This window comes from Pteropus vampyrus, unplaced genomic scaffold, assembly GCF_000151845.1.
Source record: "Pteropus vampyrus isolate Shadow unplaced genomic scaffold, Pvam_2.0 Scaffold91, whole genome shotgun sequence".
NCBI lineage: Eukaryota > Metazoa > Chordata > Mammalia > Chiroptera > Pteropodidae > Pteropus > Pteropus vampyrus.
The window spans coordinates 33047-60450 of NW_011888872.1; the positions used below are offsets into that span (position 1 = coordinate 33047).

The 27404-nt window shown below is 36.2% G+C and overlaps 1 protein-coding gene and 1 long non-coding RNA gene across 9 annotated transcripts in view; one reads left to right on the forward strand and one right to left on the reverse strand.

Moving 5' to 3' along the window:
- Window positions 1-1645: 1645 nt before the first annotated feature.
- Window positions 1646-6528, reverse strand: LOC105294635. Its single transcript, XR_002781265.1, has 2 exons — window positions 6102-6528; window positions 1646-3740 (listed from the first exon to the last, which is right to left on the reverse strand). It is a non-coding gene; the product is annotated as an uncharacterized LOC105294635 (long non-coding RNA).
- Window positions 6529-6662: 134 nt separating this feature from the next.
- USP34 (ubiquitin specific peptidase 34) overlaps window positions 6663-27404 on the forward strand; it is a 214788-nt gene continuing 194046 nt past the window's right edge. For 6 of the 8 annotated variants that reach the window (XM_023532838.1, XM_023532844.1, XM_023532841.1 and 3 more), the window contains exons 1-2: window positions 6682-6826; window positions 17611-17734. In XM_023532838.1, the coding sequence (XP_023388606.1) occupies window positions 6821-6826; window positions 17611-17734 (130 nt within the window). In that variant the 5' untranslated portion in view covers window positions 6682-6820. Of the gene's footprint in view, window positions 6827-17610; window positions 17735-27404 lie in introns of all 8 variants that reach the window. The other 2 variants (XM_023532842.1, XM_023532843.1) reach the window with 2 other exon arrangements.

Consider the following 27404-nt stretch of genomic DNA (forward strand, 5'->3'; position numbering starts at 1 on the left):
CTTACCCCTAAAGTCCCTTTTGCCATCTAAGGTACCAGATTCTGGGAATTAGAACATGGACATCTTTGGGGGCACAATTCTGCCTACCACACTTTTAAATAACTGCATTGGGCTATAATAACTTAAATAGTTACTTTAGGGTTTTATTTTTGTTATATAACCAGATGTCTTATATAGCAACATGTAGGCAGTTGCTAGCACTGATCCAGCTTCTCAACAATGCCACCAGGGACCCAAGCCTTTTCTCTTTCCATTCTGCTATCTTCAATGCCTTGGCTTTTGCTTATAGGCTTATTCAGAATGGCTGCTGCTTCTCTAGACATCACATCTGTATCCAAAGCAGATGGGTGTTGTACCAGATACCATCCATGCTCTGCCCCTAGTTATCACTTCAGAGCAGAGGTCAGGGTTCCAGCTGCTAGCAACTTTTTCTATGCCTGAAGGTTTTCTCTGGGTGCTTGGGAAGCCTGCTTTGCTGCTTACAACTCTTCCCCCTACCAACACTCAATTGTGACTAAAGATAGTAGATGTAAATACCTAGGTTCCTTGTCCCTTGGGTAGGATGATTTTAAGGCACGTTTTATAATGGTTTGTAGTTTCCCTGTGGGGTTAGGTTCCTTACCCTCCAGAGTGAGAAAAGGGCTCGATAATGAATCTTTTATTGGTTACCTACCCCCTCCACCCCCATTTCCTGTCTCATAGCTCCACTGTCCTACCAGTGTTTCTTGGGATGATATAAACAAACCATTTCTATTTGTTTCAGGACCTGCTTTGGGGAGAATGCAAACCAAAATAGGCCACCATCACTTTCCCTTCTTCCTGCCTTTGAAGACTGCTGTAAAGTTGGTGCTGTAGTAGCTATCTTATAACTGGGAGGTGACAAGCCAATATACGGAGGGTAGAGTGGGAAGAAAACAGAGCTTGAGCCACTGTACTGGCCAGGGACTGTCTACTGCCTATTTGTTACAAGAGAAAAATAAGCTCTATTTGTTTAAGCCATTCTTAATTGAACATTTTTTTTTTACCTGCAGTCCAATGTGTCCCCTATACAAGTAAACATGGAAATATAGATTCTAGTAAAAGCTGTTAAGAAAATAAAGAGTACTCTGATAGAATATTAGAGGGGAGGGGAGTTATTTTTTGAGATGTTTAAGTTGAATCCTTTAGGATAAGAGGTTAGCCTTTTCAAAATAGAGAGCATGTCCTAGGAAGAAAAAACATGCACCAAGATCCAGGGCAGGAAGTTTTTATTTTAGAAACCAGACCAGTGTGGTTGGAATGTAATAAGAGTAATGTTAAAAACTGGGGAGAGTTTATTTTAAATGCAACAGGAAATATTGAAGGGTTTTAAGCAGGGAAGTGATAGAATCCAATTTTAAAGAATAATCACTCTGGCAGTTTTTGAACCAAACAGCAATTTGCTGAACTGGGTGCTGTGGATAAAATAGTCTGCCTTTCTAATAATGGCCCTAAGTTTCACAAACCGTGATAAATGTGGGAGTTTTGATGGAGGAGTAAATTCTGCAGGAACTCTGGCCTCTGATATTACCACCACCAGACCTTTAACCTCAAAATCTAGAGACAAAAATCGTATGTTCAATAATAACAACCAGAATGTTAAGACAAATAATTTCCATGGCAATACTAATTTTACAAAGCTGTTTATGTGGGACTGGTTTCCAGGCAAGTACCTAGTAATACACTACAAACTTGAGAAATTTGAAATTTCACATATTGTATAATTTTACTCAAAGCATAATTCTACCACTAGATGGTGACATGTATACAAAATACTGAAGTCATCTTTATCAATCTGCCTACTGAAGGTTTGCTAATTGCTGATTATTGGTTTTAAAATCTAGATTTACAAAAATTTAGGGCACATTTTACCAGAGATTTTGCTCCATTATATTTTTAGAACACACGCCTTTCAAGTGCATTAAAGTCTCTGTTGTCGCATATACCAAGTTAGCGCAGAACAGTGAGTAAAGTTAGGAGGCAGGCAACCTTGTTTTTATTGGCTTCTATGCCTTTATCTACTAACAAGCAGTTGGAGTAGATAAAGTGTTGGTAAACTACAGCCCATAGGCCAAATCTGGCTAGTTACAAGTTTTTGTACTGCCTATGGGCTAAGAATAATTTTTACAATTTTAAATGTTTGAAAAAAAATTAAAATAGTATTTTGATACATAATATAAATTTCAAATTTGTGTCCATAAATAAAGTTTAGCCACGCTTATTCAGTTACATATCGTCTATGGCTGCTTTCCTGCTGGCGGAGTGAATAGTTGTGATAAGAGATTTGGAATGCTTATAAAGCCTAAAATATTTATCATCTGGCCCTTTACAAAGGTTTGTTGAGCAATGAAGTGATGACTGAAGAGCAGTGATCATTTATGACAATAATTCTCTAGATTCTCAAAGCATTTTTACCAAACATTTCACATAACTTTTTAAAGAAAAAAACTAGGAAGCAACTGATTTGTTTAAAAAAATGTTTCAAGATCAGAATGTTGTTCTATTTTCAAGAGCAGTTATCGGTCCTCTGTGGCCTTAAAAGCATAGTTGACAGACACAAATAATTATCAAAAGAATACCTGTTTTAGTTAGGAATGTGTTTGGCTACAACTAATGGAAAACTAAGAGTAGATTAAAAGGGATTTTTCTTAAGCAGTCTGGGGGTAGACAGCTGCTCAAAGATGCATCAGGGACCCATCCACACCTTATTATTCTGTATTATCAAACTTTATGGTTGGCTTTTGTTTGTGGTTTCATTGTTAAAAAAAGTCAAAATGGATGCTGCTTTACTTGTGTATCAAGAGCATGTTTCAGGAAGAAGGGTTAAGAAGCACATCTGCTGAATTTGTCCTTTTACTAGAAATGGGCAATTCTTTCCAAAAGACTCACTCTGCAGATTTCCGCTTACATATGGCCAGGCCTAGAGAAACCTTACCATAATTGGTTTTAACTCATTTTCCATTTAGAAAAAAAAAAGTGCAGCTTGATGCCAGTGTTAATTTTATATAAACATAGTCTTTGAGGCTGAAGCAAATCTGGTTTTCAATGTGAAAATAAAATATAAAAACTGTCCTTGGAGTTATTTCTAAACAGTACTTGTATCTAATCCTAACAGAAATATATATGACGATCAGTATTTATTTATTTTTTAAATTTCAAAGCATGGAACACAAAGCTGAACATCATTCTGCACAAAAATAGTTTCTCTCTGAATCTTCTTGCCATCCTGTCATTGTGCGAGCAGCAAACTTTGCAGCAGCCAGATGGATTGTTTCCCTGATGTTGGTGGTATGCTCTTGGGGAAATGTCTTCCAGACAGGTGAAGAGGTGTGACAATCTTGAAGACATTGCTGCCCTGGCTCGGGATGCTTTTCCAGCATTCTTTCAATCAATGTCAGTCTGAAGTTTACATGGCTATGTGCTAAGGACTGTCCTCTTTGAAGAGAATGTGGGGAGTTCAGCTTTGTAATGTTTGGAAGGTGGCAAAAGAATTTTACACCAAAACTTGTGCCTTTTGTGCTTAGTTGGATAAGTGAGCATCGGATCAGTCAAATCCATTGCTCCCATATTCTCGTTACAACCCACGATGACACATGGTTTCTTAGTTCATCACAGATTATGGCTACAGTCATCCATTTGCAGTTCTTTTTTTCAGATCATTTGGCATGTTTTCTGTACAAAGGAGCTGTCTCAACTGCATTAGTCCTGTTTGATGTCACTCTCTGAAAAGCATGGGAGATGTATAAAAATTATCAAGGAAGACACAATATCTTTGGCCAAGGTCATTGACCAAGGTAAGAACAATGCGTGACGATTTCAAACCATCAGCTGAATCTTTCAAATTCACTTTCACCAAGTACATATAGCTTGAGACCAAACTGTGCTTGTTTTGTCGGGATGTACTGCTTCATAGCTAACCACCCCTTGAAAAGCATCAGTGATTCAAAGACTGTAATGTTTCTGTTTGGAGTATATACGTTGAAAACTTATTTACAAGAAAGTCAAACACAGGTTCGATCTTCTGCAATGACATCTGGGCTTTTGATTGACTAGCAGGCACCAAAGAAAAAGATCTTTCACCAGTCATAATTTGCCTGAGATAGAGTGTTTCCCAAAGAGGCCTTGTCGACCAAAAAAATCTCTAGCTCAGGTTTCTGAACAACACTTTGCAGTAGCATTATTGCAAAAAAGACTTTGTTTGTCATTGTCAGAGTCTTTCCATTTAACCATTCACAAAAATCCTTTCAAACCAGGTGGCTTTGAAGCCAGCAAGGCAATGTGGGTATTTGTTTTGCTAGTAATTTTTGAAACTAATTCCTCAGTAAAGAACAGTTCAAAATACTGCAGTGGGTCAGTAGTATAACTGACATCAACTTTTCTGCCAAGTGTGCTGGGAGTCATACCTTTGATGTGGAATCATGAGTTGACCACTTCAGAGTGTGACCCGTAGGGCTAATGTAGGCCTATTACCACCAGATTCCAAATCGACCAGAGGCGTGACCATAGTCTTCCAAAGCACTATCCCCAAAATCATCAGAATTGTCTATTTCAGAAAAATTGGATTCATTAATGAATCTTCTAACACATGTTTGAGAACAATGTTAACATCCTGCATAGGAATGCTACGTTTTCTAGAATTGGACATTTTTCAGAAATCGAGAATTACTATATTTTATAAATGGCACTACCACTACTAACAATAGAATGTTATAAATAGAATGATGTCATCTGTTTCCAAAGACTAATGATATACCAGAGTGATGCAAAAATAATAATTAAAAAAAAGAGATATTTCGTGGCAAACTTTGGGGGTAAGGTTAGGACTGTAATCTGTGAGTTATCTTGGGGTAAATGCTGCAGCCGCCGAGCGCCACCGGCGATTATTCTCAGGGAAATGGGTTAAGTCAATAACAAATATTCCTTGAGTCCTTCCTTCCTGAGACCAAGGTCTCTAAGCTACCACCTGTAAAACAGAAAAAACCCACTTGGATTTGGCAAGCTTCTCTGTTGTCAAGGAAGAGCGGTGGGTGGAAATGAATGTTGGATGGACAATGTCTGCTACAGGATCCAATGTCTACAGAAACCCATTTCATGGGAAAGGTGGGAAGGAAAGATGATGTCAGGATTGCTCTACAGATTCTAAGGATCACTTGCTCATATGAAGAAAATAGGTTGGGCAGAAACTTTATAGCATTAACTTCAAGCAGCACAAAGGTCATATAAAATGGAGAGATGATGATGTGACATAATTTAAGACAAAACCTATAAAAGAATTACTGGTCATCCCAATAAATTTAATTAAAAAATTTAAAATACTACTTAATAGCTGCTCTGGTTACAGTTCTAAAAATATTATGTACACTACCTTTCAGACTTTTAGTCACATCTCTAAATATATTGGCTACAGAAATCATCGAGGAAAGTGTAAGTGCAGGTGCGAGGAAAATTTTCCCAAAGCCAACTAGTTAACACCAATCAGCTGCGTGTCCCCTTTCCTTCACCTGTTCTTTATTCTCCGTTCCTCATCTTAATATCCTTTTTAACTGCTCTTCGCTGAGAAGCATAATATACTTTTTCAGGCGAAGAGAGGTAGATGGGCAACTCGTGAGGGACCCTCCTGCAGAAAAAGGAGATGCCCTGTGAACACTCTTCACTCCGCCATTTCTAGTCACATCACGGTGTCTTAGTGCTGCAGGACGGATGAGCCGAGCCTTGCAGGATTAAGGGTGGCGAGGAACACAGATGCAGGTTAAGCCGGCCCTTGGGCTGTTCCATTCTCACCAAGTCCCGCGGGAAAATGGCCGTGTGTCCCAACATGGGCTGCGGCGCCGCCCGGGATCCCCAATAATCCCCAGTCTCCCCTACCCTAAAAGCCTGAGCGCAGGCGAGGGGGGCATAGGAGAAATCAGCACCCATTCCGCTTCCTGGGCCCGCAGGAAAAATGGCGAAGCGCAGGGGCGGGGGACAGGGCGGCGCGAGTGACCCGGCGTTCACTGGGCCTCGGAGTCCGCGGAGTGGGCCGCCGTGGGCGACGCCGCGCAATCGCGACCCGCTCAATGCCTCCGCCATCTTCTCCTACTCACCAGGACTCCCCCCGCGGTGGCACTGGCTTCGCCTTTCCCTTCCGGCCGCTGACAAGAGATCCGGGCTGGGCGGGGTGGGCGAGCGCGAGGAGGGGGTGGGCCGAGGGCGGGGAGGCCAGACGGAAGAGGAAAGGGAGGGCGGCGAGCCGGCCGCGGCGGGGTGTGGAGTGTGCGGCGTGTGTGCGGAGGGAGAGGTGGGAGGGCGGGAGGCGAAGAGAGGGCGGGAGGCGGAGGAATGAGAGCGCGAGGTGCTTCTCGTCGGCTCCTTCGCCCGGGCGGAAAGAGCCGAGCGCAGCCCGAACGCTCTATTAAAATGGCGGCGGCGTCGGCGGTGGCCGCGGCGTCTGGTCGGTGAAGTGACTCTGCTGCTTCTTTCCCTGCCCGCCCCCTCCCTCCCTCTCCCCTCCCCCTGTCCTTCCCCCCCTTCCCCGCCGCCGGCGCCTCCGCGCCCCTCCGGCCTGCGCACCTCCCCTCGCCCCCCTCCTCTCCCCCGCCCGCTCCGGGGACCGCCGGCCCCCTCCCCCATTCTGCTCCCCGCCCCGTCCCCGCCGCCGCCCGCCCTCGTCGCCTCCCCGCCCCGCCGGCCGGCCAGCCCCCTCCTCCGCCTCTCTCCCCTCCCCCCCGCCGGTCGGGATCAGTCAGTGCGATCCGAAGCGGGGGAGGGGGGGGCGGCGGCCGAACGATGTGCGAGAACTGCGCAGACCTGGTGGAGGTGTTAAATGAAAGTAAGTAGCCGCGGCGGCGGCCTGTCGGGGTACACGGTTTAGGGGCCCCGCGTCGCTCCTGGGCCTCCTCGGGCGCTGCGGCCTGCGGGAGGCGACGGCCGAGTAGGGCGGCGTGCGGGCCTAGCGCCCCGGGAAGGTGCGCGGTGGCGCGCCCGCTGCGCCGCCTCGGGCCCAGCCCGGCCCGGTTACCTGAGCGCCCGAGAGGGGGCCGCCGCAGAGCTGCGGCCAGGCCGGGCCTGAGCGGTCTCCGCACTTGGAAAGTTTCTTCATTACAGGTGTCAATTAACGAAGGCACTAATGAACCTTCGCCTCCTTTTCCTATCGGGAAGGTGAGGGGACGTGGGGCCGAGAACTAGGCTTTCCTCCGCTGTCCGGACCCTCCGGCCGCCCTCTTTGATTTTTCAGCGTGCTGCGGAGGCCTCTCTTACCTGCTAATTTTCATTAAACTCCCTGGGAGGAGGTTGGTAGTTTTCCCCTCCCTTGGGGTATGTGTGGGTGTATTAAACCCTTCTGCCAGTCCTTAAATAGCTGAAAATGAATTGTAGTGATGCTTGGAATCTTCATACCTATTTAAAAAAATTAGTTAGTTATGTTTCCTCTTAGTGTACCATTCGTTGTTATGATAAATTCTGTTATATTAAAGAGAATACTGTACTACAGATACCATCCCGGGATAGTCATGGCCTATTTTCTGGAATTAAAGGCATTAATCCTTATACTTTTGATTATTAAAGAGCGTCTATTGATCTTTTCTAGTCAGATTCTTTTATTTTATTCCCATCCCTTTAAAGAAACAAAATATATTGCTAGTTAACTACTGGGCCCAAAGGCCTAGTTGTTCCAGGTGAATTAGATAAAAGGTTAATATACAAAAACTTGATTGTTGAGAAAATAGTCATTTACGAACAGCTTTATGTGGGTTTTGGATTTTTGTTTGTGTGATATTTTGAAAGACTTCCAAACTACCTATTTTCTAATACGATTCTTTAAAACAATTGATTTATAAAATGTATTATGTTTTTTGTGTTTGAATTTTACTTTATGTGTTTGAATTCCACTTTAATGACTAAAAACAATAATAAAAGTGGAAAGGAACTTAGTTTATTTTCAACTGAGTACTTAATGACAGGTGGAAACAGGGTTTTGCGCATAAACTAAACTTTATCCAATATTTGTGCCATTCTAAATTTTCCTAGAATTTTAAGCTTATTTGTATTTATTTGAGATACTTTTATTTTTGGTGCAGGCGGTTTATGATATGCTGATAAAAGTCCTTAATACTTATTTCCATAAACTGTATTTTATCTCAGGTATAAGTTGTGTGATTATGGCTTTGTTGTTCTGAAATTCGAAAATGAATACCTTTGCCATCTAATCTATATTAGGAAAAACTGCTTTTGTTGGTATTTTAAAATTCTTTTAAAATTAATGGGGAAAATTAATTTCGAACATAGTATCTAAAATTTGTTAATCTTTATTATCTTTTGAAAAGATGTAATGAAAGGTTCTGTTGAAGATTGAGAAACCCCTAAAACTTTGTTTAGAAGCACTCAAAAATGCAGTGGAGTAATGGAAAGTTAGAAATATGGAGACCCAAAGTGGAATATAGCTTTTATTGCCTTTAAGTTAAATAAAGTTAGTTGAACCAGGTTCACAAAATCTGGCCACCCTCTAAGACACCTGTTTTAATGAACAAAAAAGTATTTTCTATTTGTATATAGTCAGTAATCTCTAAAAAATACTTAAGTAGCTTCTTAATATTTCCTTAAAGGCGCAGTTTAAAAATCTGTCTCCTAAATACAATCTCACAATGATACTTCTCTCTTTTTTTTTAATTAAGCAATTTTATTTGTAGGTTATACTCCAAGCTATTACAAGTTGCTTTTTTTCTCCCTGTTTAAAAGTTGTTTTTATTTTTCCTGTATGTAGTTTCTGTATCCCAAACATAAGATACTTAAGTTCTCTGAGAGCAGAGGGTATTAATATCTCATTATACTAACATTTATCCATGACCAGGTGGGAGTGTGATGTTTGGAACTTGATGAAACTTGATGTAGGTTATATGTCTTTCTTGTAACATGGCTCACAATAATCTATCAAGTCTTAACTCCCTCCCCCTGCCATGGATTGTGCATAGATGAGCATCAGTTCCTTGATTAGAAATTCAGAGTTAAAGTACCAAAATAATGTGCTCAGAATTCATCTCTCAGTATAACTCTCCAAAACAGTTTAACCAAGAAGAAATAAAATTATCTATATTTTGGGGTGGTTTGTTTCAAGTTAGTATTAAAAAAAAAAAAATAAAAAAAAATAAAAAAATACCCCAAACCTATTTCTTTTCAAATTTGCAATCACTGGTCAAGCTTAAAGAAGTCATCCTGGGCACACCAGTAAATGTGTAATTTAAAATTTTTGTGTTAAAATGAAAGGGTAGACATAATGTGGATAGTATAGCTTTATATCTGATATCCACAGAATTTTTAATAGGGTAAGGACTTCATATGAATTGTTTGTTTTAGAATCTGGCAGAATGTAATTAGTTAAAATCGGTAGCAAAAGGTTGTAAATAGCTTTTTTTTCTCATCAGTTTTTGATGAGAGTATTTGTATTACCAGTTATACCTCTAGTCCTGCGGAGAATCTAAAGCTGTAAACTCTTACCATGGGGATACATACACTTATTCAGACACCATTTTGCCCGCAGTTTAAGGGCCATTGAAGCCTGTTTGTGGAACCAGGCTAAATACCCCATAATACGGCCTCTCTCATCCCCATTTAAAATGCGGTCTTGACAGATATCCTAAAATTTGAAATTGGCTTTAGTGTTAGAATAAGCAGTCAACAATACTAACAGATTTGATTTTCTGTTTTTCTTTTAATGCTTCACTTTTAATAAGAAAGGCATTTTAAAAGCATGGAATGTATTGAGTGAATTTCACTACAATTTGTGGAAATAATTTTTAAGTTTATATTTCTATGCTTGTTCTGTTGAGTTTGTATGTTTGCTGCTTTTATAGCTACTTTTGTGAACCAGTTTACTAAGTCCAAGGTATTTCTGGATGTTGATGAGAAGTTGGAGGACTGAAGTTATGCTTTGGGCCATCATGCTAGCTTACTGTAAATTGAGGTCATTATTTGCCTTGGTAAGGTAAATTTCTCTGAGAGCAGAGTGAAAATGGCTTTAAACATGCATATCTTTTAAAGCATTTGTATGTTGTGGAGTTTATTCTATGTATTAGGTGAATTACAGTTTACCAATTATTTAGAATGGACAATTCATTTGTCTTTCCTAACTATCATTTGAAATAGTCAAGAGGAAGTATTGGTGTCTCAATTTTAAAGGTGAAGAAATTGAACCTCAGAAAGGCCAAGTGATTTGCTAAAAATCGTCTGTCACCTGCTTAGTAGTCATGTCTAAACTAGAACTCAAGATACTCTGGTTTCAGTATTTGCAAAATAAAATTCTGTTTGCATTTTATTTTTAAAGCAGAAAACTTTATCGAGTAGTTTGTGTTGGGTACTTTATCAGTTCTTTGAGGTAGGTACTCCATCACACTTTTCAGATAAGAGAACCAAAGCTTTAGAGTTCACATAATTTGTGTAGAGTCACATGACTATTCAGTGGAGCCAGGATTTGAACAGGACTTCATTCCCAGGTCAAGCCAAAAGCCCATGCTCTTTTACAGTTATGCTGTATAAACTTAATGATGATATATTCAAGTGGAGGACATTATTGGCTATACTGTTTGGTTGACAAATTACTCTATTTTTATGTATTTTTATAAATTCAGGTGTAATTCCATGGTATTTGTAGTAGGAATTTATGGTGGTAAATGTAGCTGATTGGGAATCTATCTTAATGTTGTCAACAATGAGCCCTTTAATTATAGGTTTCTAGGGTTTTTTAGATAAGTATGCAGGTACTAAATAATTAAATTATTAGGAACATAACATTTTTTGGTAGATATTTAATTCTAAAATTTGAACCGATTCTTAAAATTGGAAATTTCATTTTACTACAACACAAAGTCCCAAATTATGGATTTTTATTGATCTTGCTATGTATATATCCTCTTAAACCAATTAAGATTTTAAATACTATTTTTCAAAGATAATAGTATTCATGATTTCATTTCAAATGTTCATAAAATAATAACCTACAAACATGTATAGTAGATTATTAATATGAAGGTCGTCTGCATTGTCAATACTATTGATAACTAGCTTTAGCACTGTATTCATGAAGTATGTTACTATTTTTTACATGTTTAATAATGATAGTATCTATAGATCTATAAGTATTTCTTATGTGTATTAGTAAGAATTTTTGTATTTTCAGAAAAATAAAGTAAGACTTTCCAATAATGACTTGATCAATGTATGACAGACCGTATCCCAAGTGGGCTGGGGCACTTTTTTTCGCTTACTCTTATTATTTTCCTAATTATAAAGGTTGCATGTTCTCACTGTAGACATACTGAAAGCTTTTCAAGTTTAATTCACCCATAATCTTACCATCCAGCGAGATTTGTGTTGATGCTTTGAAATGTTTTTCTCTTATTTTTTGGTACACATTTACATTTTTAAAATTGAGAATGAGGTATGTGTAGTTTAATATCTAGCTTGTTTCACCTAAAATTATGTTCAGTCATTTCCCATATTAACTTTGAAAACATTTCATGTCTATATAATTTTTCCATTTTATATACAATTTAATATTTTCCTATTGTTTATTTGTTTCCAGTTCTTCCACATTAATAAACTGGTGCAAATGAGCATCCAGGTATATAAATCTTTTAATTATATCACTTTCTTTAAGATTCTATCTTAAGGTATATAAGTCTTTTAATTATATCACTTTCTTTAAGATAGAATCTTAAAGAAAGTGATATAATTAAAGTGATTGTGTCAAAAACATAAACATATTTTTGTTCATATTGTCAGTTGCTTTCCAGAAAGGATATACCGATTTCCGTTCTTTCAGCAATGTCTGTGCAACTTAGGCACTCTCACTTCTGCTGAATGTTATCTTTTAAAAAGTGTTATTTTGGCAAAAAATATAATAACCAATTACTAGTAAGTTTAAACACTTATATTTTTATTGGCTATTTGCATTTCTTCCTTAATGCATTGCCCGTGTTCTTTTCTCGCTTTTTGGGTAAATGTTTTATGTTTTAATGTTTTGTGTTATTGACTTGTAAGAGTGTCTCATTTATTAAGTGTATCAACCCTTGGTCATATTTATCATGTACATTTTTTTTCCTGCTTTTGTTTGTTTGCTTTTTCTTTTTGGTATTTTTAATTACTGGTTTTTACAAGTTTTGTATTATGAAGCTTATTCATAGTTGCTTGTCTAAAACACAATAATATGATTATCATATTATCTGCTTAAACCATCATAATTTTTCATTGCCTGGAGAATAAAGTCCTAAGTTCTTAGCCTGGGGGTGGGTGAGTGAGTGAGTGAGTGAGTGAGTGAGTGAGTGTGTGTGTGTGTGTGTGTGTGTGTGTGTGTCTGTCTGTCTGTCTGTCTCTCTCTCTCTCTCTCTCTCTCTCTCTCTCTCTCTCTCTCTCTCTCTCTCTCTCTCTCTCTCTCTCTCTCTCTCATAGCACAGTTTGGCCATAATTCATCTTTCTAGCCTCACTTCTCACTTTTTTTGTGAGGCCTTCTTAAATCTTTGTCAGCCTTTCTTAAAATGACTGATATCCTTGAGTTTAGAGTACATACTTTTGTTATAGCCTCCCTTACTCCTTTTCTTTTATAAATTAACATCACCCTTTCTTTGTGGATGGTGAATTTCTTAATGTCAGGAGCCATGTTTTATTTCTTTTCCCAGTCCTAATACAGTGCCTTGTAGAGAGTTGGTGCTTAGTAAACATTTAACGAAAAGTTAATCATAGAAGAATGTGATTGCCTAGGTAAATCGGTGTTCTTGGATCTATAGTCAGTAGTGATTTAGATATGACAGTTTCTGGATGAAGTATGCTATAGCTGTATATTATATATACTGCTTTTTATTACCTTAGTCATAAACTGATAGGTATATGCTTATAAAAAATCTACCCTAACTTTGTTCTAAATTAATAGGCAAGGCAAAGAGGTGAAAATTGTTTCTCTGTAGATGAGATTTGGGTATATGGGATGAAATTTGTTTAAATTACTTTTATTTAGGACTTTATACACCAGGAAAATAATTAGACTTTTTACCTTTTGATGTGCTTAACACTTGATAATGTTATTTTTCTTTTAAATTCAATAGAAATTAAAAACAATCTCTAAATGTAGGTTACTCAGTTAATTGAGAATTGATGTAGTATAAACCTAGCCTCCTCTTATACTTTCCTTACTGTGGTAGAAGACAGGTTTTTCTTCCTCATTTGGCTGTACTCTCTCCTAAAGAATTTACCTTGCTTAGATCCCCTGGAAGACCCTACAACCTAGCTATTCCGTGTAGATTCCAGTTAGACGCCTGACCATGAATTGGTGGGGCTGCTGATCACTATCAGATTTTTCCTGTTAGAATGTTTGAACTAAAGACCCAGGTAACTGGAGCAGCTGAACTAGAGTGAGTGCTTTGGCAAGCTGATGTGAGAGAACAGAATTATTGAGCAAGTGAGGGAGGCTGTTTGCAGAAGAGAATTGGGGCAAATTTGTGGAAACAGTTGACATCAAAGCTCCATAAAGAGACAAGATAATACCCTGGTGGCTTTTCCAAAAGGAAGCTAGAGTTCCTTAAGAGATGTCTCCACTGTGCGTCATACCATTTGAATTAGTATGCACCCAAGAGTTTTGATTCCAATATTGCCCTTGATGAGCTCTCTTTTATTGGAGATTTGGTGTAATCTTTAGCTACGAGTGCTTCTTTATAATCTGGTTTAGGTTTTTGGAACATGTTTGTCAAGTGTCATCTGAGGAATCCCTATCATCTATTGCTTGTCTCTCTACCAGGGTGCTTAGTCTTTTTCAAAAGAATGAAAGTAGCTTTGTTGTTTCTTATTCTAAAAAGGATACCTGCCTTTTTAGGAAAAAATAAAATAGTACAGAAGTAGTAAAAATAGGAGAATCTGGAACTATGCTTACCAAAGAAATTGTTTGTTTTGGTAAACATCTGTCATTCTTTTCTCTTTCCTCAGACACACTATGTAAATAAACTAATCACATATTACTGTATCATTTTTATTAATAAAATATAAACACCTTTCCATGGTAATATGCACTTGTTATAATTTTTAATGCTTTAAATGTAATAGTCCATTATTTGGTCATACCAGTTCTCTTGATGTGCATTTGGGTTGTTAAATGACTTTGTAATTGTCTGATTATTACCTTGAATACATAGTCTTTGAAATCAGGTTGTTGAGTAGCTCGCACAGCATATCTGGAAGGAAATCTGGCAATATGATAAAACTTAAAAAATTTTATCTTCTAGTATTAGGTTTTATAAAGTGTTTATTTCGACTCCTAGGTCTGTCGGGCTGATGTGGCAATATACTGGTTCTAAACCACCGTAAGACAAAACAGGAAAGTACTTTTTATTCTGGGTAACTTTGCTGCCAGACTTACCATTATTGAGGAAGGCTCAGTAACCAATTATGAATGTAAAAGTATATGAGCAGTGATAAGAGTGAGACTTAAGAAAATGCTTAAGACAGTACAACTTTTGAAGTTGTGTAATAACTTTTGAAGTTGTGTAAGAAGTTAAGTAATAAGGCAGTGGGCCCACTGCTTGGTAGAGTGGTATAATAGAATGAGGTGGTTAGCAGAATGTTGTTTTACTATAATAATAATTTGTGTCCATTTTCTCCTCTAAGAGGAGTCCCCAAATAAGCAGGATAAATCATATATTAAGAGGGAATCTAACCTCCAGATTGGTGAGGAATAATGAGAGCTTTATGAATGGTGTTTAGAGTTAAAATCTCCAGGTCTGATCCAAGTTCCATCCAGTAAAGATGATAGAGTTTTGGTTTTGTGATTGTGAAGCTTTAGCTGTTAAGTTTCCAGAAGAGCAGAAATTGGCAAGTATTGCCTTACTTAGGTTATTCCCCACCTCCCACTCCCCCACCCAATTTGGAAACTACAAAAGAAACTTGCCACTATTATATAATTAATCACTTAGTAAAGACAGAGTGAAAAAATAGTAAAAAATTGGGATAGCTCTAATAAGTAACTTACATTAAACCAATCTTATTTTTTTCTTTGATCTAGAGACCAATATGGTAAAACATGGGAATGCCTCTATAGATGTGACATATTTTGGCTATATTAACACACATGATAGAATCTGATGCTATAATTGTGAAAAAGATGGGATGTATTTTTTGGTCAACCTAGAGGGGACTTGACTGGTAGCAAGCCATAGGATCTTGTCCTTAATGCTTTCCTCTTCAGTAATGATCCTTGGCTTATAAACTGTTCCTTGGAGTAGAATTAGCTCTATTTCAAAAGAGTTGGGACTTGGAAACTCTTCCCTTGTTTGAAAATGAAAAGCTCATTTTGACGTAAGATTTCTTTTGGGAAGAAAAGGGTGTAGCTACATTATAAATAAGCATGAAAACCATTAACAGTATTATATGGGTGCTCAAAAAGCCAACACAACATGAAACTCTTCAACTATAAGTATTGTGCCCAGAATACAGGAGATAGTAGTGCAGTGCTTGTGCAGTTTCAATAGTATGGTGTTGAATTACATACAGCACAATGATGATCTACTTCTGAAGCTGTTTGAACACTGTAATTTCACATATCTTCATTGAATATCACAAAAACCATGAGAAGTAGAATGATTTGGCCAAGGTTACATAGCTAATTAGCAGAGCTAGGATTAGAATTTGGTGTACTTTTCATTAAAGATGCTCTTTTTTTTTTTTTTTTTGAAGAGAAGCTTGCCTATGGGAGTTGGGAAACTCATGAAAAACTTAAAAGAACTATGGAGAGATTTATTCTGGCTAAAGTGGATTAGGCAAGGTTTCAAAGAAGATGGAAGATTGAGCTGGGCCTTTAACTGGTTGGAATAGTTGCTGGGAATGAGGAGAGTGGACCAGCTGTGATTTATGAGGCTCTGTGTGACATTGCTACTGCTAACCTCTTTCTGTTGCCTGTTTTGTCTTTTTTAATTGATGTTCTGTGCTGTCACTGAGCCTTTATATATGTCTGGAACTTACTACCTTTCTATGCCTTCAAGGCTTGAAGTAGATGTTATTTTAGAAAGGCCATTTTGAACATCCAATCTAAAGTAGTTCTGGGTGTTAACTTTTATAGCAGCAGTCCCTAACCTTTTTGACACCAGGGACCAGTTTTCCTATGAGAATCTAATGCTTGATGTTCTGAGGTAGAGCTGAGGCAGTGATGCTATTGCTGGGAAGTGGCTGCAAATACAGATGAAGCTTCACTCTTTCACCTGCCACTCACCTCCTCCTGTGCGGCCCTGTTCTTAACAGGCCATGGACTGGTACTGGTCCACAGCCTGGTGGTTGGGGACCTCTGCTTTATAGCACTACAGTTAGAATTATGTATTTTTATTGTTTAATGTCTTTATTTTGCAAGACTATTAAGTTCTTTGCAACTATCTGGCATACTAACTTTCACAGTACCCATACATACTAGGATCATTACTTGTTAAAATATCTGAAAAATCTTAAGATCATTGTAGGTGGGTAATGGAAAAGAAGACAAGAGTAGGCTGGATGTGGTGGTTTTCCCTGTTTTCTCAATTTTCTTGGATATTTCAAATACTGTCATTTCTTGCTTTTGTGACATCTCACCACCCCCTTCATAAAAATATGCTTCGTTGTTGTTTTTTTAAACTCATTTTGTCAAGGTTTTTTTTAAAGTTCCTCGATATTCCTTGATATTAACATCCATGGAAAATTCCAAAAATAATTTGTAAGTTAAATTGTGATCTGTTAAAAATCTTAGATTGGGAATTACTTTTGAACCAGTTGGGACTCTGTCACAAGGACCAGAAAGAAAACTCCATATAGCAGAAACAAATGGGATTTTTTTTTAACATCCACGGGTTAAAAATCTTAGATTGGAAATTACTTTTGAACCAGTTAGGACTCTGTCACAAGGACCAGGAAAAAAAAAAAAAACCCATATAGCAGAATCAAAAAGGATTTTTTTTTTTTAAGCTATAACTAAGCAGTCCAGGTACATACTATCTTCAGGTGTGGTCTACTCTTAATCTGTAGATTAGTAACAGTATCAAGATTTCATTTTTTTATGGCTTGCTCTGCTGTGCTTCCTTTTTTAAGCTTCAGTTTGGCTCTTATGGTAGCAGAAATGGGAGCTGTATCATCTTTATACCACACTGTTTGGAAATCACATATTTATACTACACAGGAAAAGAGAGAGAATCTCTTCTAAAACATACTATACAAGAAAAAGGAAGCTTTTCTCAAAACTTCGATAGCAAATGGCACTTCATATATCATTGGCCTTATTCCTGAAAGTTCAGAGAAGATAGGTTTTGGTTGGCTTAAACTGATCATGACCTTTTGCTGAAGCTGATCTCACCCAAACCTCATAGCTAAAAAAGTAGGTGTTTCCCAAAAAGAGATATGGCATGTTTTGACCATTAAGATGGTGAAATTGTTTCAGGGCAACAAAAACACAGTTATCTATTAGACTGTGCTATACTGAAACCCTTTTTTTTTTTTTTTTTTCAGTTTTATAACTATTTGATAATCAATGGTTCTTATCCACATTGACTAAATGTAGGTTTTAAGGTTTTCGAAAGTGGTGACAGGTTCATAAGTAACCAATACATTATGTTTTCTGGACAGCCACACAGGAATATGGTATGGGACATATCTTGGGCCCACACACCTTTGTTCAGCCTGGTGTCATTGCGCATATCTGAAGTTCTCATCTTCATGGCAGATTTCTGGATCTCTGAGTGCCTGAGCGGTATGCTTCTTGAAGCCTACTTCATGGATGTTGTGAATGTTGATGATGTATTCTCTCTTTGATGGCAGAATGGCCTTTCTCCCCACCTTTCTTGGAGGAGCCATTTTGCCAGGCCCAGGTTGGAAAGTTGAAAACCATTTCTTAACGTTATGTTTACTGAATTGATTACTTTTTGTATGTTTTACCCTTTATGTTTAAGTACTTTTTTCAGTATAAAACAAATACTTTGAATGTTTAAAGTATGTAAAGCATAGTGCAGGACCCTGTGGTAGATGTAGAAATACATTTAGCTGGCTATCTTCCCTTAAGGAAAGTTAGAGTCCAGTACAAATGAGGCAGTAGGATGGTTCATGGAATGATCTCTGAAATCTGACTGATGTGAGTTCCTGTTGCTGTCATTTATTAGATCTCTGGCTTTGGTTAAGTTCCCTAATATCTTATTACCTTCTTCCTTATTTGGAAATGAGGATAATAATACCCTAAATAGAAAACTTATAGGGATTTCGTGAGGATTAAAGAAGGTAATGCATATCCACACAACACAGTGCTAGCATAAATACTAAAAAAAAACAACAGTGTAAGAGGGGAAATGGTAAATTTCCTAAAATATATGTAGCTGAAGCACAGGGGGAGGAATTTAGTTTTTGATAAGATTGGAGGCTTTGTGGAATTTGTAGAATTTAAGTTGATCTTTGAGCAATTTAAAAAAAATTATTGGAATTGGGGAAATGGTTATTTTAGTAAAAAGAATTTTGTAGGAAAAGTAAGCATAGTTTGTCTTTCTTGAGACTTCATAAAGTGCTGTCTCTGGTTTTGTTACTTTCCATTTCCCCTAGGATTCTGCTCTTTAGCTCTCTCTCTTTTTCCCTCCATAGCCTTAAGTTCTCCTCAAGCTTCTGAAATCTGGCTTCTGCTTTTGACTAAAAACTATATTGTACTATGACACCAGTGGCCTCCTGTTTATCAAAGCAAATGGAGAGGTTTTCTCTGTAACTTTTTACATTGACCAGTGCTTTCCCTTTGTGTTTCACTTAAAAAGATTTATTTTCTGCTTATTGATGTAATATATATGATCAGTGTAGAAAGCTTTGAAACTACTGATGTAAACATTTGTTGTTGTTAAAATTTTATAGTACACCCCCCTTTAGCTGCAGTTTTGCTTTCTGTGATCTGAGTTACCAGTGGTTAACCGTTGTCTGAAAATATTGAATGGAAAATTCCAAAAATAATCAATTTGTAAGTTAAATTATGATCTTTTCTGAGTAGCTCAATGAAATCTTGTACCTTCCTGCTCTGGCCCTCCCAGGATGTCAGTCTTCCCTTTGTTCAGTAGCCATCTTGGTTATCAAGACAAGTGCTTGTATTCAGGTAAGCCTCAGTTTACTTAATAATGGCCCCAAAGCACCAGAGTGATGCATTTTGGAATGCAAAAGACAAGCCACAAAGTGTATGTATGTATAGGAAAAAAACGTAGTATATGTAAGGCTTGGTACTATTCACAGTTTCAAGCATCCATTGAGGGTCTTGGCATGTATCCTCCTCAGTTAAGGGGGAACACCGGTATATCATTCCAGATAATTTTCAGTGGATATATATATACAAAATTGAGTTCATACACAATGCTCGCTTTTTTTAATGAGCATTTTCTCACATTTGTATGTGTATCTGAGAACAGAATTTAATGGCAGTCTACTTTTAGTATTTTGAATGTAACAAATTTAGTGTTTTTCTTTAAACAAAATTATGAAAATAATCTTTGAGCATAGAAACCTGGGACATGTCCTGGGTCAAAAGGTAAAAATATTTAAGGCTTACGCTTGCCGAATTGCTTTCTAGAGAATTTATACTAATTTATACCCCAACAGCAGTATTTGAGAGTGCCTTTTTATTTGCGTTAGATATTCTATTTTTAAAAATCCATATAGGAAGGAGAAAAAAGACGCAATCATTATCCTAAATTTTTTGGTTCCTGCCATAGTTAGGATATTGAGGGGTTTTGCATTATTTGTATTAACATACTTGATTCCTGAGTTTTAATAATAAGTAGTCTATTATTTAAAAAGGCTTTTCCCACTTGGATTAGATATTTAATTAAAATTTTTCTAGCTTTTATGGATTTGTTTAATTTTTCATCCATATGGAATTTATTTTGGTGTAAGCTATGAAGTGAGATCTAACATTAGATTTTCCAAACTATTACTAAGTGGTCTTAGCATTGATCTTTTTCCACTGATTTGAAATTCCACTTCTGTTTTATACAGAAGTCTTGAGTGTGTTCCTAGAGGTCAGTTTTTATGCTTTTTGTTTAATTGTCTGGTTTTTATTTAGTCATTTTATGATATATTTTAGTATCTGATGGTATTAAACCACATAGCTAGTGCAAAGTTATTTATTCCTTGATATGAGTTACGTATCCTTTTATTTGTTGCATTGCCCTCTTCATCTCCATATCCTACTGGAAATTTTTTTGAAATTGTATAATTTTTAAAAATAGGGGCAAGAGTTGACATCTTACAGTATTGAATATGCCTGTTCAGGAAGTATAATGGGTTTTTTAATTTATGTAATCTATGTTTCTTTTATTAAGTTCCGTGTGTTTTTTCCCTTTATGTAGGTTCTGCACATTTCCTTTATGTTTATTCCTAGGTAATTTTGCTGTTTATATTATAAGTGGAATTTCCACATACCTTTATTATTTATTTTATTTTTGGCAACAACTTTATTGATATATATGCCTTCAAACTCATTAAAACTATACAACTCAATGGCTTTCAGTATTTTCACAGAATTATGCAGCCATTACTATAGTCAATTTTGGAACTTTCATCACCTCAAAAACTACACAGCCTTAACTACCGCTTTAAATCTCCTATCCCCCAAACCTAAGCAGTAGTCTACTTTCTCTATGTATTTGCCTATTTTGAACCTTTCATATAAATGGAATCATATTGTCTTTTGTGACTGCTTTCACTTAGCATGTTTTCAAGACTCATCCATGTTGGAGCATGTATCAGTATTTCATTCCTTTTTATGGCTTAATAATACTCCATTGTATGGATCTATACCACATTTTGTTTATCCATTCATTAGTTGATGGACATTTTGATTTCCACCTTTGGTTATTATGAATAATGCTGTGAACATTTGTGTAAAAGTTTTTCTGTGGATTTTGTTTTCATTTCTCTCAGGTGTATATATAGGAGTGGAATTACTAAGTCAGATGGCAGCTCGGTTTAACTTTTTCAAAAACTGCCAAAAACCTTTTCCCTAAGTGCTGCACCATTTTATATTTCTTTCAGCAGTGTATGAGGGTTCAAGTTTCTCCACATCCTCATCAACACTTGTTATTTTGATTATAGGCATGTCTTGGAGATGCTGTGGGTTTAGTTCCAGACCCCCACAATATAAAATATAAAGCAAATATTGCAATAAGGCGAGTCATGAATTTTTTGGTTTCGTAGTGAATATAAAAGCTATGTTTACACCATACTGTAGTCTGTTAAGTGTGCAATAACATTATGTCTTTAAAAAACAATGTAATACCTTAATTAAAAAAACTACTTTATTGCTAAAAAATATATCATCTGAGCCTTCAGTGAGTTGTGATCTTTTTACTGCTGGAGGCTTTTGCCTTGATGCTCGCTGATGAAAACAACGTCTTTGAAGAGTAGTAAAACAGGGTATACCTGTATTTTATTCTAGCCATTCTAGTGGGTGTAAAGTGGTATCTCATTGTGGTTTTGGTTTGCATTTCTCTGATGAATAATGATGATCATCTTTTTATGTACTTATTTATGTATCTCCTTTGGAGAAATATCCATTCAGATCCTTTGTTCACTTTGTAATTGGGCTATTCGTCTTTCTATGTTTGACTTGTAAGAGTTCTTTATATATCGTATACATAAGTTCCTTATCATGATTTGCAAATATTTTCTCTCATACTATGAGTTGTCTTCACTTTTTAAAAATTTACTTAATTTTTATTTTAAGTTTGGATCAACTTTATTGTAGTTTTCTTTCATTGTGTCTTCACTTTTTAAAAAGTGTCCTTGAAGCAAAAAAGTTTTTAATATTAATGAAGTTCAGGTATCTATTTCTTTTGTTGCCTATGCATTTGATGTGATATTTATTGCCAGGCTCCATTGCCAAATCCAAAGGCACAAAGACCCCTATACTTTCTTGAAAGACTTTTATCATTTCGGTTCATACATTTAGGTCTTTAATACATTTTGAGTCAACTTTTTTACATGGTGTGAAGTTAGGGTCCATCTTTATTCTTTTGCATGAGATTATCCAGTTGTTCTTGCACCATTCGTAGAAAAGGCATGTCACATTTTAGTGACATTGGTGTCTCTGTTGAAAATCAGTTGTCCATAGATATATGGGTTTATTTTTGAACTCTCAATTTTGTTCCATATGCTTTTGATCTATATGCTTATCCTTCCTACAGTACTGCACTCTTACTGTAGCTTTATGGTGAGATTTGAAGTTTGAAAATGTGACTCTTTGTTCTTTTTCAAAGTTGTTCTGAGTACTCTGGATCTCTTGAGTTTCCATATGAATTTTGGAATCAGCTTGTTAATTTCTACAAAGAAGCCAGCTGGAATTCTGATAGGCTGTGGTAAAGCTGAAGAGTATTACCATTTTAACAACGTTAAGTTTTCTAACCCGTGAACATAGATATCTTTCCATTTACTTATATCCTCTTCTTTTCAACAAAATGTTTAGTTGTCAGAGTATGTTAAATATAGTTTAACATACTCTGAAAACTAAACGTTTCAGAGTATTTGTTAAATATAGTTACAAGCATTTTATTTTTTTGATGCTATTGTAAATGGAATTGTTTTCTAAGTTTCACTTTTGCATTGTTCATTGTTAGTGTATAGAAACAGAATTGCTTTTTTATATTGATCTTGTATCTTGCAACCTTGTTGAACTTGTTTATTAATTTTTTTTAGTGGATTCTTTAGGATTTCCTTAAGATTTATGCATGGTCATCTGAATAGAAACACTTTTCAATTGGTATTGTCATTTCATATATCTCTTTATTAAATCTATATCTTCATTTGGCTCCATCACTGATTCTCAAAGTGTGATCTGTGGCCTCCTGAGGGTCCCACAGAGCTTGTTTTCAAGGTCTCTGAGAGGTAAGACATTATTTGTTTTTTAGTTGATATTTTTATGGAGAATGCAAAGGCATAGTGGATAAAACTGCTGGCCAAGGTGTAGGAAATTAGGCATATTAGGCATTAGTAAATTAAGCAGTGGCACTAAGTAGTTAATGTAATCTTCATTGCCAGGCACTTGCTATTTGATGTGCTTGATGAAGCAATGAAAATTTTATTAAATCGCAAAGCTGTTTACATGTCTTTTTAATATTCTGCGATGAAGTGAAAAATACATTAAAGCATTATTCCTGAATACTGCATTAAGGTGGTTGTCTTAAGGAAGTGTACTCATGTGATTGAGTTATAAGCTGAACTACCTGCTTCTTGAAACATAATTTTTATTTAAAAGAATGATTGACTCACATTATCCAGATTTGGGTATTTGTAGGTATTTCCTGGAATAAATGAAGAAAGCATGTCACTTCAAAGAAGACTTAGTTGCCAGTGAGTTTTCAGGAAAAAAACAGTTTTTGAAAAACTTGTACAAGTCACTGAATATGACAGCTGCCTAATACTTAACAGAATTTTGGTGAAATCAATGGGGATATTAATGATGTATTTTTTTTGATGCTGTGTAATGAAGTATGTCAACAATGGAAAACTCTGCATAATTTAGTGAACTAATATTTTTCATATCACCAATGCATGATGTTACAAAATCATTGGTGGGCAAAAGATCTAGTCGGAGCAAGATAGATTCATGGATTTTAATGTAACAGAGTAATGATATGGTTTTAGATCTCATATTGCAGCTTATCTCTAACTTACTGAGTTTTGGTATATATCAGAAGAATATCCAAAATTCAATAAATTATTTAATAAAATACTATTTCCATGTTCAGATCTTTTAAGAGTGGACTTTTCTTTATATTTTTTTACCAAAACAATATATGGCAATGAACAAAATGCAGAAGTAATTAATGAGAATCTATTTTCTATTAAGCCAAACCCTGAAGAGATTTTGAAAATTTAAAACAGTGCCAGTCAGTCACTTATTTTTTAAAATGGAAACAGGTAATGAATTTATCATTTATAAACTAATAAATGAACATTTCTAAGTTTTCAGAACACAATAAATATTGATAAACCATCTAAATATAATCTCTTTGAAGTCTTTAGTTTTTAAGCATGTAAAGGATCCTTGAATACAAAGTTTGAGAGCTGCTGGACTGTGTAATCTTAAAATTTTCTTTTTCCTAACACAGAATTTTGTTACTCTAATTCCTTAAGTGTGTCAGTTACCTAAAGTTTAGTCCTTTGTTGTGTATTTTATGAAGAAGTTGAAGTAGGTATTCAATCTACTCCCATGACTTCATCATCTTTCAGACAACTCTCAATATATTCTTAACCCTGACCACACTTGATCTTAGCCAAAAGGTCAAGAAGCGATCTTAACCCTGACCAATTTTCCAAGCATCAGTTAAATATCTATAGTGCTAGACATTTCTATTTAAGTATCCTTCTTTGTCCTCAAATTCAGCAAAAGTGAAACAATCCTTCGTCTTGTTCTTATATTTATTTTCTTGTTTGCTTTTTTTTACCTGAATTTGACTTAATTATGTGAATTTCTCACATTGGAATCTATTTTAGTGTTTTTACTACTTACTAGACCCTAGACTAGCACCCCTGCAACTTTGATGTACAAATGAATCATTTGGAGATTTTTTTACAGCAGATTCTAACTTACGCAGTCTTCAGTTTTGCCTGAGATTCTTCATTCTAACAGGCATCCAGATGATGCTGATGCTATCGGTCCTTGGAACATACTTAGAGTAGCAAAGCCTTAGAGTACTTTAAAAGGCAGGAGCAGAATAAATGAAATTGTACTATTGTTGTAGTGTTCTTTATTTACTTATATTTTTTAAAAACTCTTAGACATTTTATAAAGTGAATATTCATTTAGATTTACCCACATTTACCCTTTCTGTTGCTCTTCATCCTTTATTGTATGTGGGCTTTCATCCGGGATCATTTTTCTTATAGTATTTCCTTCAGTGTGGTTCAGCTGCTGTTGATGACTTTTCTCAGTATTTGCTTGTCTTACTAAAATGAAGATAAAATATTTTCAGTCAAGCAAACACTGAAATAGAGTATTGAAATACAGTTTGGACGTTACTGTTGCTTTTTTCAGTAAGTCATTTCATTTTTTTGTGGCTTAAATTGTTCTTACTGAAAAGTCAGCTATTGGTTTTACTGTTGCTTCTTTAAAGGTAATTTCTTCATTAGATTTTAAGATTTTTCTCTTTGTCTTAGGTTTTCAGCAGTTTTACTGTGATGTACCTACATTTGTTTTAATATTTATTTGCTTGGGATTCATTCTTGAACTTGGTTTGAGTTTTTAAAATTTAATTTTGGAAGTATATAGCCATTATCTTTTAAAATGTAGCTCCTGCCTCATACTTTTATCACCTTTTAGGACCTCAGGTACATAGATGCTATGCTTGTTCATCATCTTATCTCTTGCTATTTTCCATATTTTTCATCCTTTTGTCTTTTGTGTTTCTGTACTTTAGTCCAGATACTTATTTTTTGACCTATCTTCTTTTATCTATCGTATCTTAAACTGTATGCAATCTAGTAATAAACTCATCTCTTGATATCTTAATTCCAGTTTATATTTTAATTCTAAAGCTTTTGATTCTTTCGAAATAGTGTTCAGAATTTTGCTGAAAATTTTTATCTTAGGATCTTGAACTATTGCGAAGTTCAGGTCTGATAACTCTAATATCTGAATTTCTGTCTTATTGTCTTTTTTCCCCCTTTGTTTTTGATTATGTAGTTTACGGTCTTGTTTTTTTTGGTATGGTGGTAGTTTTTTAAAATTTCATTATAGAAAAACTTAAGTGGGAAGGTTCATGGGCAATGATACTTATATACTCATTACCCAATCAGCAGTTACCAGCTCATGGACAAATTTGTTTTATTTGTACCCTACTTATTCCCTTTCCCCATTCATTGGATGATTTTGAAGCAAATCCAGGCATTATATATGTCCTGTTTGTATTTCAATATGGTTCTCTAAAACAGGAGTTCCCAACCTCTGGGTCACAGACCGATATGTGGCCTGTTTAGGACCTGGGCCGCACAGCAAGAGGTAACTGGCGAGCAAGTGAGCAAAGCTTCATCTGTATTTGCAGTCAGCCACTCCCCAGCACTACCATCACCACCTCAGCTCCACCTCAGATCAACAGGCATTAGATTCTCATAGAAGCATTGGTTCCTGGTGTCAAAAAAAATTGGGAACTGCTGCTCTAAAAGACAGGTACTTTTAAAATACATAACCACAATGTCATCATTACAGCTAAAAAATTAAGAGCAGTTTCTTAATATAAAACATTTAGTGGTCAAATTTCCCTCATACTCTAAAGTTTAAAAAAATTTGTTTAATTTTTTTCTTTAAAATTTGAATCGGCATTCAGGCAAGGTCTGTTATAGTTGCTGATTTGTTTCTTTTTTAAAACTTTGAATCTACTTTATTGATGTATAATTTACATACAGTAAACTGCATCTATTTTAAGTGTACAGTTCCATTCATTTTGACAAATGTATACACATACAAGCACTACCACAACTGACTATTTCTACCAGCTCAATGATCCTTGTTACTACCGATCTGCTTTTTTTATTCCCAGCTTTGAGATACAATTGACATAAAATGTTGTGTAAGTTTAAGGGGTAAAATGTTATGATTTGAGATATATATATATTGGGAAATGATTACCACAATATGGTTAGTTAAAACATTCATTACCTCACATAATTACCATGTTTTTTGGTGGTGAAAACATTTAAAATCTGTTTTCTTGGCAACTGTCAAGTATATAGTACAGTATTTATTATGGTCATGCTGTACATTAGATCCCAAGAACTTATTCATCTTAAAACTAGAAGTTTGTACTCTTTGACTAACATCTTCCTGTTTCTTCTACTGCCCAGCTCCTGGAAACCACCATTCCACTTTTTTCCCTATGGGTTCCATCATTTTTAGATTCTACATATAGGTGAGATCATACAGTATTTGTCTTACTCTGTCCAAACTATTTCATTTAGCATAATGCCCTCAAGGTCTATCAATGTCCCAAGTGGAAGGGTTTTTTTCTTTATGGCTGAATAATATTCCATTGTATATATGTACCATATCTTCATTATCCATTCATCTTTCAGTGGACACTTAGGTTGCTTACGTGTCTTTGCTATTGTGAATAATGCTGCAGTGAACTTGGCTGGTGGTGGTAATACAGATATTTCTTTGAGATAATGATTTTATTTCCTTCTGATATATACCCAAAAGTGGGATTACTGAGTCATATGGTAGTTCTGTTTTTGCATTTTTTGAGAAACCTCTATTCTTTTTTATACCGTGGCTATACCAGTTTACATTCCCACCTCATTTCTAATGAAATGAGGTGATACTTCCTTCTGCTTTTTATTTGTACTTCCCTGATGATTAGTGATTTTGAGCATCTTTCATGTACCTGTTAGCCATTTGTATGTCTTTGGAA